Source organism: Pollachius pollachius (assembly GCF_949987615.1).
Source record: "Pollachius pollachius genome assembly, chromosome: 1".
Lineage (NCBI taxonomy): Eukaryota > Metazoa > Chordata > Actinopteri > Gadiformes > Gadidae > Pollachius > Pollachius pollachius.
The window spans coordinates 39,147,656-39,164,969 of NC_136934.1; the positions used below are offsets into that span (position 1 = coordinate 39,147,656).

Genomic DNA, 17,314 nt, shown 5'->3' on the forward strand with positions numbered 1-17,314 from the left:
GAGAAACAGACATTGTATAACAGACATGCCTGTTATAGAAACGAGTGCATGTGTTGGATAATTCTTTAAACTACTATATAGCTGCCCGTGCGCCTCCCTGCTCTAGGAAATATCGCAGTTAATCAATGCGAGGGCTATGATATCACTGATAACATGCTATCCTGACAGTGGCAAATTACATTCCACTTTCATCGCCACATGTTACAATTATCTTTTAATGGGGTGCAGTTGTATTAAAGTGTTAAATGTTTTGACACCATGAGCTCCAGGATCATTAATAATGATAACAATAATACACAATCAAAGTGCATGGTGACTTTCAGGGGATAAAAACACTGCTATGTACTAAGTGTTATGGGCTGTGTGCTGGCAGCGTCGATGACGGTGATCTCGGTCAAAGCCGTGTCCGGGATGATCACAGAGTCCATCAAGGGCAACCTGCAGCTGCTGTACCCCATCTTCTATGTGATGCTGGTCGTCATGGTGGTCTCCTGTGCCTTCCAGATCAAGTAAGTCTGTCTCTCTCCGTTTATTTACCTCTCTCAACCCCCTTTGTCCCCCTGAGACGGCTTCAATCCCTGAAAATCACTAGACATAACAACCGATTTTATGTGTACTTTCCAGTATTCCGATCCCGAATAAAATAAATGGATGGACATTAAAATGACCCGCCATACTATGACCCTTTCTGCGACCAAAGTCATTATATTAGCTTTTTTCTGTCGCTAATAAAATAAACACCCTTTTTTTTGTTCAACCTCAGATTTCTCAATCAGGCAATGAAAATGTTTGACGCCACAGAAGTTGTCCCAATCAACTTTGTTTTTTTCACTGCAAGCGCCATTGTTGCAGGTAGGTCCACTCCAAAGCTATCTATGTTTACATCGAGGTATCCTTCATCCATCTCCTGTTCTATCTAGTTTGACATATCTGATTGCAAATACGGTGTAGGAAAGGTATCACCTCAGCTTCTATGGTTCCACGGCCGGGTAAGACGAGAGAAGGGAAGGAAGCCACAGCTCAAAGACAGTGATTTTGATTTCCTGAAACTTGATTCCAACAGAGCTAACACACCCTGCAGGGCCCATCCTTGGTTCCCTCTTATCGATGCATAGAACAATAACTGGCAGAGGAATTGTCAGTGCAACACGCAGTGAAATGGTGAGAGGAGCGGTGGCGCTAACAGCCTGTGGTGTTAGGAAGTGGTTACACTGTGCCAGACTCATCACAAGGTCCAATCGCCACCAAAATAATTGAACGAATGTACAAATTGGAAAACAACCGAGAAAAGAAAATAGACACCTGGGCACCATATTGGAGAAAGTTGTAAAGTTGGTGCCGAGGGCAGAATGCACAAACTCTGATGCGTTATGGGAAAACACGTTAGCAGATGCAACCATGTCACTTTAGTGCCACTGAAATCAGTGCCATTGACGCAAATGGGTGGGTTGAATCTCGGCTCACTTTCAGTTGGATGATAGACTGTTCAAGTCTGCCATTTTGTGTCTAGGACTAATGTATTTTTTATATCTTCCCTGCTTGTGTCCTCCTAATAAATAGCTTGTTGGAACAAATTATCTGGATTCCTCTTTCGTAACCCGTAATGCAATTTAAACAAGTGCTTCACTGAAATGTTGAAATGGTTTTTCATTCTGCGTATTCCAGGAATAGTGTTCTACCAGGAGTTTGACGGCCTGGCTCCACTGGACATCTGCATGTTTCTCTTGGGGTAAATATTGAGTCAGTGTCACACCCAGTTATATTACGCTAGACACTCAGGCTATTCATTCAACCCATGACATCCTTTTATTGTCCTGCAGCTGTCTCTTGTCCTTCTTCGGCGTGTTCCTGATAGCCAGAAACAGAACACAAATAAAACCGCAAGATCGCACTTTTATCACAATGGATAAAGTCCCTGGTAAGCATGTTGGTGAGATCCATTTGATCACTGGTCGAGCTATGCGCTTGCAGTCAATCTCTTGCTCCCCTCTGCTGCGCTAATGAGGCCTGCTCTCTCCGTCTGGACAGGAAGAAGGTACACAGAGTCTGTCCAGCCTGAGGCCAGCACTTCAACATATGGATCCCTGGCAGACAGGTTTATGTGCAGCAGGGCTGGCCAATCAGACGACGGCTAGAACCATCTGTTGGACCTTCTTGAGTGGCTGTGATGCCCTCCCTGCATTCGCTGAAGGCAGCGCACAGCGAAGAACTTTATATAAAAGAAAAAAATATATTTATTTCAAAAAAGGAATTGTAGTGTATATAAATTTATATATATATGCACAAATCAGTGGTATTTCTGGCCACAACTCTGGTATTACATTTTGTGCCATCATTTTTTGTTTTAACATTAACAAAGAGTGGCAGAAATATGACTTTTATGCTTGAAGCAGTTATTTTATTTGAGTTAATAATAAGACTCTGGCTCAGGATAAAATGCATAAAGAATGCACAACAGATCAAATGTAAATCTTCCAGCAGTAAATCTTCCAGCTAACCCTAACCCTAACCCTTTATTTGAAGAGACCAACCACCCAAACAAACAAAATCCGTTATAGCTTTATTAATATAGATACCTTTTGCAGTTCTAAATATCTTCATCACCACAGCAATGATGTAGTGTAATTGTATAGAGAATACAGGAAAGTACGTGACGTTAAACTTTGTCTACAGATCGCGTAAAGCCATGCGGTTTAAGTCAGTGCATTTGCGCCCTCTTTTGGCAGAAGGAGGTCATGACAATGGTCAGGCATACTGCTGCTTCTGGTTCAAATCACGGCGCACCCAATAAATTATTAAGGGACTAACGTTTGCATAATATTCATTAAGCATCCATTGAGATTGATTAAGAAGAGGAGTATATGAGCTAATGGTCCCAGAAAACTGATAAAGTAGGATAACTTTTGTGTAACGATGAGATGAAGCAAAAAGGTGTGGCCTCCAACTTCCTTTTTTGGACCACATTATAATGCTTAGTGAGCATTTTCTCTGGGTAGACCTCCAATCCTCACAGCTCACAAAGGCAGCCCATGAAATCCCTTGTTATTGGTTTATAAGCACATTTTAATAACCTGCCATAAACAGCCATCTTTACCTCAGGTCACCATGTCGACTGCACAGCAAAGTGTTAGGAACAGTTAAGCGTTGCCAAGCAACAACCCTCTAATTTGCCTCCTACACATGTGTGGGCACCTGGGGTTCATGCAAAGTGGAACTTCTCCAATAGATAAATGTTAATGGACCTTCTGCATACAGGCTTGACTTTGTTGATGGATTGTTTACACTGCAGGAAAATGGAAAGATGCAATTTAGCCTTCGATGGCAGTCTAAAGAGACACTCTAAATCGCTGGCTCAGATTCAAATCAAACAAAGGACTTTATTGGAATGGCTCAAAGATTGTTTCGGATTTTCTGATCTTTAAATTTCAGGCCATTGGAAGATTTTCTAATGAAAAGGAATTTAAAGATTACTACTATTGGGAAAAGGAAAAGTCATCATCACAGATGATCTTGAGGCCATCTTTTGGAAAAAAATACAAAAATAAAAACTATTGTTTAAACAGAAGATTGGCATGTTTACTTCCTCACCCACATGTCAAATTAAATGGTATCCTTTTCTATCTTGCTCAAGGGTGCAATAATGTCCAACGCTTCTCAAATAAACCACCAGAAACTCATCTTGTATAACTTAAGGGCGATGTAACTGAAGGAGGGCTTGTCTCAGTGCCCCCTCGCGGCACCCACCGCCGGGGTTGAACTCCCCGGCCCTGGCGCGCGGCCCCGGGGTCAGGCCTCCACATTGATCTTGGCCCAGCGGTAGTGGAGGGCACTGGGGCTCCTCAGGAGGACCAGGCCCCTCTGCTCCGCGGGCTGAGCCATCAGGGTGTGGACCAGGCCCTCCAGGCTGACCAGGCCCAGCGCCTCACCGCAGCCGGCCGAGAGGGAGAAGTCTCCCTGGGTGACCCAGCCCAGCGTCACCCGCGAGCAGTGGGCCGTGACGCTGGGCAGAGGGTCGGGCCACAGGCCTAAGACCAGGTTGGCGGGAGACGCGGCAGAGGAGGAGGAGGGGCCTTCGGCCGGGACGGGGGGGCCGGAAGGGCCGGCAGACGTCTGGCCCGCCGCCGCCGCGGAAGAAGCAGGGGCGGGAGGGAGCGGGCAGGCTGCCATGGCCAGGGGAGGGTCGGGGTGCGGGTCGGGGGCTTCCCGAGTGGGGAGCGTGGTGGAGGACTTGGGGGCCGGAGATGCCTTCTTGCTGCCCTTCTTGCGGCGCTTCACCTTGTTCTTGAAGCGGTCTTTGTGGGGGTGTTCCAGGGGGCCGCTGTAGGCCTCTTTCTTGTCGCCCAGGCGCTGCAGGTCCTCCTGGGTGGCCACGCACACCTGGGCGTGGAGCTCGGGGCGTCCCTTGGACAGCAGCGACAGGCGCACCCACGCCAACGCCCTCACGTGCGTGGTGAGCAGCGCGGCCCCTGACGCGGCGTCGAGAGGCGCCTGGTCCCGGGCACGGAGCGACCTCTGACCTTTTGTGGTGGTGGGCCGGCACCAATTGGAGAGCATCTTCAGAGACTTCCTGTTCCTGGAGGGAACGCCAAGGAAAACCAAATCAGACTGCGTAGACAGAGCCAGAAAATAAAGAAATGGAAATTCTTGCCGATATATTCCTTTGGATGCACCGATCCATAGTTCTCTTCCCTCCCTGCGGGGACAGATGCAACTCTTCACCAACACTAATCTCGGTGATGAATTACAGCAATTTGTAGCAGAGCGTACGCTGGGTATTCTCATCACCGACGCTACGACGAAGACGAGAGCCATGCATCACTCCTGTCAGAAAGCTCTGTATGCATATCGGGGAATTAGAAACCGAAAAAGTAATCAGTGATTACTTTTTTTTAGTGACTTTTTTGAAGTCAATTGCAACAATATTATTAGAAGTGTGATTTAGTGGGCGGGTTAAATTACAGGTTTGGGCGGGTTTGTTAAAGGAACGTCTGCGGGGACCTTGGAGGGAAACTCACAACGTGTGTTGTTATGCGGAAGAAGGGCGAAATCCCACTGGATTGATTCATCCAAAGCCACCAACGATACATAATACTTGCTATAAACCAAATCGACGTCTTGGTTTCAGATTAGAATTTGCGATGTTAATTTTGGTGGACAATTCAAACAAACAGCTAACATTAAATTGACCATTAGTTCAATAAGACCAAAACCACAAACTATGCCGGAATTATCTGTTTGTTTTATAGAATGTAAAACCTTTCATTAATGAAACATGCAAGCGGCGAGAAGCCCCAGCTCACCCCACACATATGATAAAAGGCCCTTTGAGCCCTACCTCAGGACACTGAAGCCGGTCTGCAACGCCGCCGCCAGTCGCGGCTGCCCGCCAGGCTCCGCACCGCTCTGTCCTTGTCTCTTCTCGTCACCGCTGCCCACCTCCAGGGCCTCGCTCGTGATGAGCTCCCACTCCTCCACCAGCTGTTGCCAGGGGCAACGGAACGGAGCCAGACAGCCATGTTTTATGTAATTGGTCCTTTTGGCAGGCGGGCGCCTGTGGATGTGGGGTCAGGAGGTCAAGCGCTTGTCAAAACAGCCAGGGCTACCCTGCCAATTTATGGAACACGTCAGGACATCATGACTCATGGCACGGCGGGGTCGGACAGAACCACGGCCTCGTTATCGTCTCCTCACCCCCCTGGCGGCACGGAGGGATGGAACTTAACTTCCGTTTCCTCCACTTTGGCCGACTGATCGTACAACGCTGCGGTATAATAATACACCCCAGCGATAGAACAGAGGACAGCTATTCCTGGAGTGGCCTTGGAAGGCAAATATTAGGCAGAAATGTTAATTGAGATCCTGTTCTGAAGTTAAGGTCCCTCTGTGGGAAAGGAGACACCCTGTGCTGTGATTAGAAACAAACATTACATGTCACTTAGCAGAGCCATGAGAAAAAGTATGTGACCTTCTTTTAAAGGTTTGGCTGACAGTGGAGCTATACTTCCCGACAGGGTCTGAAAGTTTTGTGACAGAGTTATTTATATCATCTGACGATTGGAGCATAATGGCACACTCCATCAAACCCATCACTCATGGGATGGAGCCCTTTGTTTCGTCAGAGCAGAAAAATGCTCTCGGCTTACCAACCCAGTCTTGCTTTCTTCCTTTGAGCTGCCTGAACATGAACAGACACAGACACAAGACCCTCACAAAGAACAAATCATTCCTGGCCTCAGCTTTGGGTCCTCTAGGTGACCTTCTGACCTCTTGAACTTGTTCAGGAGCTCCGTCTCCTGCTCCCCCTGGAAGCAGACCCCAGCAGGGCAGTCTGGGAAGTCGTGGGGGAAATGGGGGGCTCCTTTGTTCTGGGAGTGTTTCAGGCTCATCTTCAGCCCCCCGATACGAACACCTCGGTACACCTAAGCAGGGAGAAACATCGCAGCAGAGGGTTAAAGCTAGGGGAAGCCATTGGGGAAACCAGCCAGAGTAAGCTACATTAATGTCATTCGGGGCAGAATTAAATGATTGGATAGGCATATTACAGGGCATTCAATTTATTGATTGCTGTCGGGATATAAAGAAACATGAAAAAAAAAAAGCTTCTAAAAAGAAATTGCAGAACTTTAATGAATGGAAATAAAACAAATTGATTCACTGAACAAAGCAAATGTGGAAAGGAATGCTCTTCCTACTCAATTATTCATTTGTGTTTACCAGGATTTTATATTACATCATTTATTATAACCATTCTCAACAACCGAAAAAAAAGAAAAACAAATATACATGAAGAATTGTAGACTTAAAAAACTGAAACATTTGACTTGATGATTCAATAGCAAAAGCACCTGTAGTCATTTAAGTAAGGTTAAATGACAAAGCTCAATTTGCCCTTATACAATCAACAATATGAGCATTGGTCTTGATCACCGTAGAACCGTCTCTGTCCTGTTTTGTATCATGTGCCGTTTCTCTCTCTGATTTGCTTCTTCCGAATTAGATCAACACACACACACACACACACACACACACACACACACACACACACACACACACACACACACACACACACACACACACACACACACACACACACACACAATCTTCTTCAAAGTAAGAGCGTGAGAAGTTGCCACTAGGACAAGGGGAGTAGTGTGTGGAGGTACTCACCAGTGGGACCCAGAAGGCCATTCCCCAGCCCTTGGGCAGCAGCAGATCCCACCCGGCGCCCCAGCCGCTCATCTCGTGGCCCACCTGCTTCCCAGGCTGCTGCACCATCAGCACGGGCACCCTGCTCTGCAGCGGGGTGGGTCTCAGCCTGGAGCCCGGCACCAGCACCTCTCTCTTCCGGCGGTTGATCTCCTGTGGGGTGACGCACTGTGAGATTTGGTGCCTGCGTGACTGCACCCATCCACGGGTGGGTGCCAAGACTTTCAAAAAGGTGTTTAAATGCTCCTTAAAGAAAGAGTTTCAAAACCTTGTGTGACGGCAAACAACGTATGTGAATCTTGCGTTTTTGTTTAAATAAAAGCAGAATATGCAGAATTGTATTTGAGTTTACATATACATTGACAACAACGCCGCATTACCTGTTCGGATAACTTGTTATCGGTGACGTTGTCGCGTACAAAGCGGTCCCACAGGGAACTCTGACAGCAGTGCTCGGGTACCCCGTTCAACATCAGTTCCCTTGTCGTCTCGTCAATATCTAAAGGACAGTGATATCGCTCCAGTCACCGGGATGTGCAAGGCTGCTCTTCTGGTACAATGCATCCTGTGCAACTCTTGTTAACTGAAGGAGGAATTCCATGGGCCGCTACAGCTACGACATTAATTATTAGCTAATGGTTAATATGCCATAGTGACTGATAGCCATGCTCTTTGTTTGTATCGTGTGTCGGGGACCATGCAGATTATTACATGTTTAAAAAACACCCATCAGATATGCCACATCCGTGTCATGTTTTGTTCCCGAGAATTGCTCTTCCAGCCAAGACATTGGGTGGAGCGCATGTGGAGTCAGTGTCTTATATTGGGTCACCGAGGGCTAGGCTCGAGCACAGGGTCCTGCCAGGATTCGAACCTGGCACATCTGCATGGCCAGGCAGAGGCTCCCCAGGAGCTCAGAACCAGATGTGTACTCAGTGAACCAGCCCTGGTGCTACACCCAACACACCCATATACCGTCGGGGGACCGGTCGGATCAACTACAGCTGGCAGCGATAAACGTACGTAGCGTGAACAAAGGACACTGGGGGAACGACCATAATCTCATATAAAGTGTAACCAGATTCCTCGGGATTGATTGTGTTGCGGACAGTTCTTGTTGTGCACGGCATGTGTGGCTAGTCCACCACCTTCCCTGAGGCCAGATTGTACCTTGGTCCGCAGAAACGACGGACAAAGCTTGGGTTCTCTTCTTGGGCAGGGCCAACCTGGGGTCCTCCACATTGAGACTCAGCACTGTGCCTGGCGGGACCTCCCCTGTGGAGCAGACACCTGTGGAGAGGAGTCTGGGTCAGGAACGCATGCCGTGTAAGGCTGTGTAGCACAAGGTCCTCTTAGGACCATTTGGGCTCCATAAGATTCAAGCCCCAGGTAAAAATGTGTCATCTGGATGAAGGAATTAACCAATGGGAACCTGACCTTTGAGTGTCTGGAAGACCTCCGCTTGCTGCCGGTGTAGGGTCATCTGGGCCTGGTCTTTGCAGTGCTGGGGCCACCAAAGGGGAGAGGCCTGGGCTTTGCTCACGGCCTGAAAACATAGCAAAAGGCAACAAACTGTAAAGCTTTGCAAAACATACTTGACATCCTCAGAGGTTTAAAGCTGAAGGTCGTACATCACAGTCTGTGGCCGCCTCCAGGGCTTCTGTCAGAACAGCGTGAGACTGTGGGCCAATCAGTCGGTACCGCACAACTTCCATGGTGAGGTCACTGGAACAGAACAAACAACTCAACATCCACCTCGGAAAACTGCTCCAGTCAGACTCAAATGAATGCATCACCAGTCCCAAATGCACCCTGATCCCATGTTTGTACTTACTTAATGACTATTCCTGTGGAGGCGGAGGTCCAGGTGACCGGGGCCGAGGCAGGTCTCGTCCCATCGCCGACGATCTTCTTCTCCGGAGGTGCTTCACCGTCCCCGGCACTGCGTTTCCTCTTGGCCCCGGGGCTCTTCTTCGTCTGGCGGGGTCCTGGTTTTGAGGCACTGGGAGCCGGCTCCGCAGGCGTGACCACCAGAGCGACGGACGGGATTACGGGCTTTGTGCACTGGCACACGCTCTGCAGCTCAGGGAAGAGGTTCTGTGGGGGAGCAGGGGTCCTGGGGCATGAGCTCAGCATTGTTGGCTTAAAGGGTAATTCCGGTGTAAAATGGATTTGGGATATGTTTTGTATGATAACGAGTTGAAACGTTCGTTTTGCATAAACACGCATAAACTCGTTTTGCACAAAAAATGTATATAGACGCTTTCTTCAGTTGGCTGTTTATAGCCGATTCTATCAAAACGCTATAAACTTAGAACGATGGGGGCACTGGTTATGGTAAAAACTAAATTGCTATTTTAAACCACTTAAAAGGCGATTGACGAATCTGTACACTTACAAAGTTCTCAATGCCACGTTTTATATGTTAAGACCCTTATTATACTACCAAAGAAGTGTCGGGCTACTTTTAGCCTTTTAAGTTGTTTAAAATAGCGATTTAGTTTTTACCATAACAAATGCCCCCATCATTCCAAGTTTATAGCGTTTTGATAGAATCGGCTAAAAACAGCCAACTGAAGAAAGCGTCTATATGCGTTTTTCGTGCTCCAAAATGAACGTTTCACCTCGTTATCATACAAAACATATCCCAAATCCATTTCACACCGGAATTACCCTTTAGGATGGGCACAGAAAAGGAGCTCTATAGCCCGATTTAAACCCAGGTATACCACCTGAAAACTGATTCAGCACAAAGGTCACTGGACGGTTGGCACACATTCTTTTACAGTTTGACAAGCAGGATTCTAATCTTGAGTCGTACCGATTCCAGTCTCAATCATCAAACATGTTTGATATTTACGACTGGAAACGGTGCTAAACAGCACGCCTGTCCACAGCTGTAAGCTGTGAAAATCTGTCGTCACAAATGTGACGCCTGGCCTGCTTCACGGTTGGATTGTAAAAGTCTTCTAGCGTGTGCACTGCTTTACAATCACTGCATGGCTAACAGTTTCAGTTGGTGAACAGACCTGTTTGAGGGTGGGATGGGCCCAGATCCACAGCTGTCTATGAGAGGAGCCTGGTGTCCTAGGCCTCCAGAGGAAGGTTACCGGACCCAGGGGCTGGGAGGGGTACTGGCCTGCCCGGTACACGGTGGTACTGCCCTGCCTCCGCCCGGACAGGGCGAGCACCGCAGCAAACGTAGGACCTGCAGACGGATACCATCGAGTTTATGAATACAAGTATCATGTAGTTACATAACTTATATTATAGCTTACAGAAATAAGATGCAGTGAATTAAATTGGCTAACCTGCTGCTGGGGCTTTAATCAAGGGTTCTGCAAAATACTAATAATAGCCTTTGCTGTGGCTAATAAATAATTAAGAAATTATGACTAAGAAATAATTATTATTTGCGTAATGGAAAAAAAGACTAATTGATGCCTAACATAAGATCTTAATGGCCACTTTAGTAAAGATGCTCAAATGATAGATTGTTTTTAAGATAAATAAGGCTTATTACATTTGTTTAGTTCTTAGAGTAACGGCACAGCATTACTCTAAGATCATGTATTTGCGATGAGGTGCAGGATAGGTGTTCACCTGTGTCCTTGCTGGTCAACTGAGACAGACAGGCAAGGAGCTTGTCTTCATCTCCCTGTAACTCGATGCAACAGTAGTAGGACAGATCCTGTACAGACAGCCAAACACACATAATCATGTTTACTGTTTCAATGGAGGTTCGATTCAGTGGAGGTGGTACCATCTGGAAATCACCTCGAACAATTGTCAAAAAACTGTGCAGAAAATAATCAGGACTTTGAAAACAAAAAAACGAACACATTTACAGCAGAATTTATATTGATAAAATTGGAGTAATAACCACAAGAAACCCTCAGACACATGTAGAGCGGGGCGTCGGCGTACCTGCAGTAGGCAGTGGTGGCTCATGGCACGGTAGCAGGCACGGTAGCACTTGGCGGTGGGCCGGTCGCCCAGACAGTAGCCCCACTTCTTCAGCATGTGGAAGCGCTTGGCATGCCAGATGTGCGTCTCAAGCCACACGTTCTTCCGCTGCCGCCTGTTGAACTCCAGGAGTAGGTTACCGTGGCGTCGGCGGGCCTTGCGGCTCTTGTTCTTGGGCTGCTCCTTCTTCTTCGGGCCCGCCTTCAGACCCTTCTCTTTCTGAGGGCGTAGTGGAAGGTAGGGTTATAAAGGCTTCAGACCCTTCTCTTTCTGAGGGCGTAGAGGAAGGTAGGGTTATAAAGGCTTCAGCCCCTTCTCTTTCTGAGGGCGTAGAGGAAGGTAGGGTTATAAAGGCTTCAGCCCCTTCTCTTTCTGAGGGCGTAGTGGAAGGTAGGGTTATAAAGCCTTATTACACGAGTCTTCTCAATGCCGTGGAACGCTCCGTTCACTTGCATGGGCTATTCACAACTTCCAGCTGTGAATTATATTCGATAATTCACCGTTGCTAAGTATAGCTGTCAAGGAAAACAAAGGACCTTTTGCCTCTAATGACGTCTTTGGTATCACTCCGCAAGTAGTCCGGTAACTTGTCAACCCCAGCGTCTTTGGTTGCTAAGCGACGTCCACGTCTTTGGCGGACTATTTCTCTGCTGATCAACACTACGAATGCTGTTAACAAATAAATTGTATAAAGACAAACCGTGTGAAGGTATTTTTTCGTTTTGGCAAGTAGCCTTGTGATAAGCGGGATAATGTATAGAACGTCGCTGGTCATTATTGAAAATAAGCCCCTTCAGGGCTTATTTTCCCGATAATGACCGTCGTTCTGTACATTATCCCTTACTTAAAGCTCTTCTCTTTCTGAAGGTGGAGAGGAAGCATTATAAAAACACCCTGGAGTTTGTGTTGAAAAGGAATACACATTTTGTTTCCAATCCTTCAAATGGTTCAGAGGCCAGAAATTAAAGAACTACTGTAGTTAGGATTTGCAAGTAATTAAGAGAGTTCCATAAAGAGCAAGATTTTGAAGATCAACAACCCAAAAAAGATCTCCTCCCATTAGTCTGTGCAAGATGGATCAACTGAACCAATCGGGGATGAGTGGCCAGGAGATATTGGTCATAAATGAGACAGGAGCAGGATAAAATGTAATTGTCTCAAACAGAAGAAGGAACGCTGTCAGCTGGAGCATATATATCACCCACTGACAGCCGACCGACCGTGCCTATGGTTATAGCCCTTAAATGTTACCTAAAACACTTTGAAGCCTCAGATGCTCACTGTGCACTTGTCTGAGTGAGCAGAAATGAACGGTTCATCCAAATTCCCCAAAAGTGATGCATGTTCATCTTTTCAGAGATGTGTTGTGAATGCTTACCATCCGGGTGGCCACCTCCCTCAACCTGCAAGGCAGCCTCTTGGTGTTGTGGCTCATGGCCCTCCGCCTCATGTGATTAGGAATAGCCCCAGACACATGGCAGCTGCCCGTCTCCTTGGTGACCGCTTTCAGCATGGCTTGCACTTCTGATGCCCGGGCTACAGCAAAGGCCGCGGCTGGACAGGGACAAGGAGTTGCATCTTGTTCACTTAATCCTTTGACAAGCCTGCTTCAAAAGAGTGGCTATAGCAGTGTGTGTGTGTGTGTGTGTGTGTGTGTGTGTGTGTGTGTGTGTGTGTGTGTGTGTGTGTGTGTGTACCAGTGATAAACTTTGGCAATTCCTCTTCATAGGCCCCGCCATCTTTCTGATGGCCGCGGACCCATCCTCCACGATCGCTAGGACCTCCCGGAGATGCACCATAGGTGCTGCTGCTATGCCCTTCGAAAAAATGAAATGTTAAATGTGACATTTGAAAAAAATAGTCCGCTTGAAGTGACAACTGCAGGTGATAGCCGTATTATAGCATGGTGTGCACATGAAGGACTAAGGTTACATAAGAAGAAAACTCATGGCTAATAAGAACAAGAGCTATACGCTACCAGACATTGGCGTTCCCTTTCCATTCCAAGAGCCTCCACTCTGTGAGCTGTTAAACGGAGAAGATGTATACTGAACACTGGCAGGCTGCTTGCTCAGCTTCTTCTCTCGCATTCTTTGTTTAGATCCAGACATTTTGTTATAAATGAAGATGACACCGCTCAACTTTAACTGTCAAACAAACGAACCAGACGGTAGACAATCTTGGCCATTGCCTTTCGTACAAAGCTAAGGTATTTTATGAAGGAGCACACAATGAAGTATATTTAATTCCAATTAACAGCTCGAAGTTGAGAAGTACTCGATCAAGGAGTTTTGAAGTAAAACATCAATAAATCTTTGCCTTAATGAACGGAGAGCTCGAATAGCAGCCGACATGTGAGCGACGACGTGTTTTGTTTTACGCATGGGAGTTGACCTGTTTCCGGTTCCGGGTTTATTATGTGTGTTGTAGAAGCGCAACATAAATCCTGATAAAGATGTACATAAAACGACAAACAATGACGACACATATACACCGGCACATATACACATATATAGCAATTTATATTTAGAGGAAATAAAAGATAACAACTAAAATATATAAAATAATTTGAGTCTTATAATGCGCAAAACAAAAAATGGTTTTCTACCAACAGAGCTATTTACGGTAAAAGAAGCATGTCTTGGGTACAGCTCAGAGCCAATCAGAGAAAAAGCTCTGGTACTGCTGCCTCTTTAATAGGTCCATGGTCTGACCTCCAGTCTACGCCTGTCTCTTCTGCCGTAGCTGGTGCATTTTTGTGAACTTTTGGAACTTTTGGAGCTTTTGGAGCTAGCGTAGTATAGAAAGGTTTAGTATCGCCATGGCTACCCTTATAAGAAGAATCATCAACACAACTAGCGCTCCTGCAGCTATCGGTCCGTACAGGTAAACGTTTATTTTGGTCATGGGTTAGTAGAATATTTTATTATTTATTTCTGCTTAATCTTTATTTCTGTAAACCGCGGGTGTATATGAATGTCCGTCAAGCAACAACACATCTCATTGTTATGTAATGATATGCCCCAGCCCGAATAAGAAACATCGATGTTTGAAACAAGCAATGCAGTGCACTTATTTTGGAGGGCGTGTACTGTGTCATCCAATGGACGCGTAGGAGTAATGTCCCAAGTGTCCCATTCATACATGTTATCCCCCTTCCGATACTTTCCAATGAGACTTATGCTGCTGCCACTGCTTAGCAGAAGACGTAATTGTCTTTACTGATGGTTACTATGGCTGAATCCTGTTTTTTTTACATTTGTGTGATTTATTCACAAACTACATAATATACATACAGTTCACTTAGTATGAGCGCACTCAGCGCGGATGGGAGTTTTATAAACACTAAATTTTCTATTTCAACACTTTGATTTGCTGTGTTTTTCCCAGCCAAGCAGTAGTGGTAGACCGGACCATGTACATCTCAGGACAGCTTGGCATGGACCCTGTCAGTGGGCAGCTAGTGGAAGGGGGCGTCCAGGCCCAGACCAAACAGGTGATCACTCCAAGACTTCTCTCGTGTGTCTAAATATAATTGTTCCAGAGAGTTTTGGGTGTTACACGTGGTTGTATGTATATAGCTGGAGTTAATGTGGTGACCCTATGTGCTAACATGCTCTGAGAATTCACAGTGTTGACCTGTTCCACACAACTGTTCTTACCTCCTAGATAAACAATGAATGAGATGCATTCTGCATCGTCCATAGACCTTTTATTTGGTAAAGGATTAGACATACAACCTACTTAATATATTATTAATATACTGTTTAGACGTTGTGTTGTGGAAAATTCTAAAGAAAGAAAAACAATGAGCATATTAATGAGCAATTATGTGGGATTACGCTCGGTTCTCTTTTAACCACTCCAATGAAATCCCCAAACAGGCCCTTGAGAATATGGGAGAGATTCTCAAAGCTGCTACCTGTGGGTATGCGAATGGTAGGGAACAACCAACTTCGAGGAGTTATAGTGAATCATGTTCATGAGTATCCATGGTTAGATACTGTGCTCATCATGCACTGTTGAACGTGTCTGTTGTCTTTCCTAGTTGTAAAAACCACTGTGCTCTTGGCTGACATGAACGATTTCACCAAAGTCAACGATGTTTACAAGCAGTGTAAGTACAGAACAGTTTGCCTATCCAGTCAAATGTTTTTATGTTGTGATAAGGTTTTGTGTTTATACCTCGTTATTATGTCTATAAGTACTCAGCTTCTGCCGTGCTTGGATTCAGACATGGAATAGACTAAAGTGTCATATGCATCTTCTTTTGAACACCATTTAATGCACTGATTGGCAACTGAAGAAATATACGTTTAACCACACTGCTTATGGTAGACATCTGTAGCCAGGTCCATTTCCCTGTACACCACCTAGGTGGCTGCCACACCTAGGGGACTTTAACTGGGCTCCTCCAAACACCAGGACACAGGATGGTGCTGTTGAAAGCTGGTTTATTGTACGGTTTGCCGACAACGATACATGGGCTGGTGCTCCATTTTGCCATGTAGGAGATCTCTCTGAGTGTGTACGGAGTTGGATGAAGCAGTGTGCCGCCTCTAACGACCCTCAAGTCCAATCAGACCCGGGCCAGGGGAGGCTGCTTAAACCAGCCATCATCCACACACACTCCACATCATTACAGACATTCAAAACATCAGATTTACCCGACCTGCACTGCAATATTCATTGTAAACTTAAACACGTTTCTCTAAACATGTTTAAAATGCATCCATTTGTTATGAATTAATTTATGGGCTGACATTTTCATTATGTCATTCATTTCAGATTGGGATTGTTTTTTTTCTATACATAGGAGTTTAATTTTGCTTCCAGGCGGATTAGTGTAATTGACTTGTCACCAAGTCTTCACTCTGGTCTAGAGGATTACGTGGATTTATGTTTCATTAGTGCAACAGAAAGGTTCTGAATAATTTAAAGGGAAAATGTCTAGGATGATGACAATGATAAGAGCACTTTAATTTGCAAATAATGGAACAGGTAGTATTTAACTTGTAAAAATTAAGTCTCTCTGAAAAAGGCAAGCTGGAGGAGGCTTTGTACATCTAGGAGTACACACAGTATCTTGTAGCAAATAAAGTTTCGTCTTGCTGCCTTACAGGCCTAGTCAAACTAGTACATGAACTATCTAAATAATCAGAAATATTCAGGTTAATGAGGGAATAGTGAGATTTAATACACATGAATGTTGTGTAAGACTTTAGGGTTTTGTATACTGTAATGAATTGTGTCTTCAAGCACTGCATTGACATGTTGTTTTCCTGTTTAGTCTTCAGCACCAACTTTCCAGCCAGAGCTGCCTACCAGGTGGCTGCCCTTCCCAGGGTAAGAGCTGCTCATTTACTGCTTTGATGATGTCACATCTGACCACAGCACCCCTATTGCATTCCCAGCTGTGTTAAAGGGGATGTTTATTACTATAGATGTCCATGGTCATAGATTATTTAATCAAAGTGTCTACTTAGAAGCACTGTCTGATCCATTGCAACTTGAAAGCACCCAGACACAGAAATAATACCTTCTACATTGGTTAGTTTTGGATGTGCGAATACAATGTAAAACAATTTTCCCTATTTTATCCTTTCCTTTTCTCTCTGTCCCTGCCTCTGTCTCTCTGGTTGTCAACCCAGGGAGGCTTGGTGGAGATTGAGGCGGTGGCTGTGTTGGGCCCTCTGACCGAAGGTTCCTAATTGAACCAACCATGAAGACATCCATATTAGTCCTTACTCGTCACGACTCACTGCTTTTAATCTGCATTTGCCAAATTTTGTTAAATTCAACAATATTCCTGTTTTTTAGCATTGTTATAAAACATTGACTGGATTTAGCTCTCCCCAATGAACCTCATGTTAAATGATGGGCGTTATACAAAATAATGTAGAACAAAAGTTTTTGTATTCCTTCTTGTCACATAAGATGATCAGGTAATGTCTTTAGAATAACTTTTTTTCTGTTATAACCAACTGGAATTTTTGGAAATTTTTATTTGTATGCAATTTAAATAAAGTTAAACATATAAATATGTGCAGTAAGTTCATGATCTAACAAATACACTACACTCAATATTAACCTATGTTATTTGCATATAATTAAATATTGCTACTTTTACCAATAACTTTTA

At 45.3% G+C, this 17,314-nt stretch overlaps 3 protein-coding genes across 3 annotated transcripts in view; 2 read left to right on the forward strand and 1 right to left on the reverse strand.

The window, feature by feature from the left end:
- The window catches only part of nipal2 (NIPA like domain containing 2), a gene marked incomplete at its 3' end in the record, with an annotated part of 17,711 nt that extends 15,576 nt beyond the window's left edge, over positions 1–2,135 (forward strand). The window contains exons 7-11 of the mRNA XM_079754093.1: positions 374–509; positions 764–852; positions 1,666–1,729; positions 1,821–1,918; positions 2,029–2,135. Of these exons, the coding sequence (XP_079610219.1) occupies positions 374–509; positions 764–852; positions 1,666–1,729; positions 1,821–1,918; positions 2,029–2,135 (494 nt within the window). The remainder of the gene's footprint in view (positions 1–373; positions 510–763; positions 853–1,665; positions 1,730–1,820; positions 1,919–2,028) is intronic.
- Positions 2,136–2,525: 390 nt separating this feature from the next.
- pop1 (POP1 homolog, ribonuclease P/MRP subunit) lies at positions 2,526–13,283 on the reverse strand (the record flags this gene model as incomplete). The annotated part of the gene is made up of 15 exons (XM_079756676.1): positions 2,526–4,573; positions 5,336–5,551; positions 6,265–6,419; positions 7,168–7,359; positions 7,587–7,705; positions 8,377–8,496; positions 8,644–8,752; positions 8,838–8,931; positions 9,041–9,303; positions 10,236–10,414; positions 10,810–10,897; positions 11,134–11,391; positions 12,551–12,726; positions 12,870–12,989; positions 13,151–13,283. The coding sequence occupies 15 exons, from the start codon at positions 13,281–13,283 to the stop codon at positions 3,787–3,789; spliced, it is 3,009 nt and encodes a 1,002-aa protein (XP_079612802.1). The 3' UTR covers positions 2,526–3,786.
- Positions 13,284–13,880: 597 nt separating this feature from the next.
- On the forward strand, positions 13,881–17,207 carry LOC307075327 (2-iminobutanoate/2-iminopropanoate deaminase-like). The gene is made up of 6 exons (XM_079735887.1): positions 13,881–14,058; positions 14,563–14,668; positions 15,057–15,111; positions 15,221–15,289; positions 16,463–16,518; positions 16,824–17,207. Exons 1-6 carry the CDS (start codon positions 13,994–13,996, stop codon positions 16,881–16,883), a joined length of 411 nt encoding a protein of 136 aa, XP_079592013.1. The 5' UTR covers positions 13,881–13,993; the 3' UTR covers positions 16,884–17,207.
- Positions 17,208–17,314: the final 107 nt, after the last annotated feature.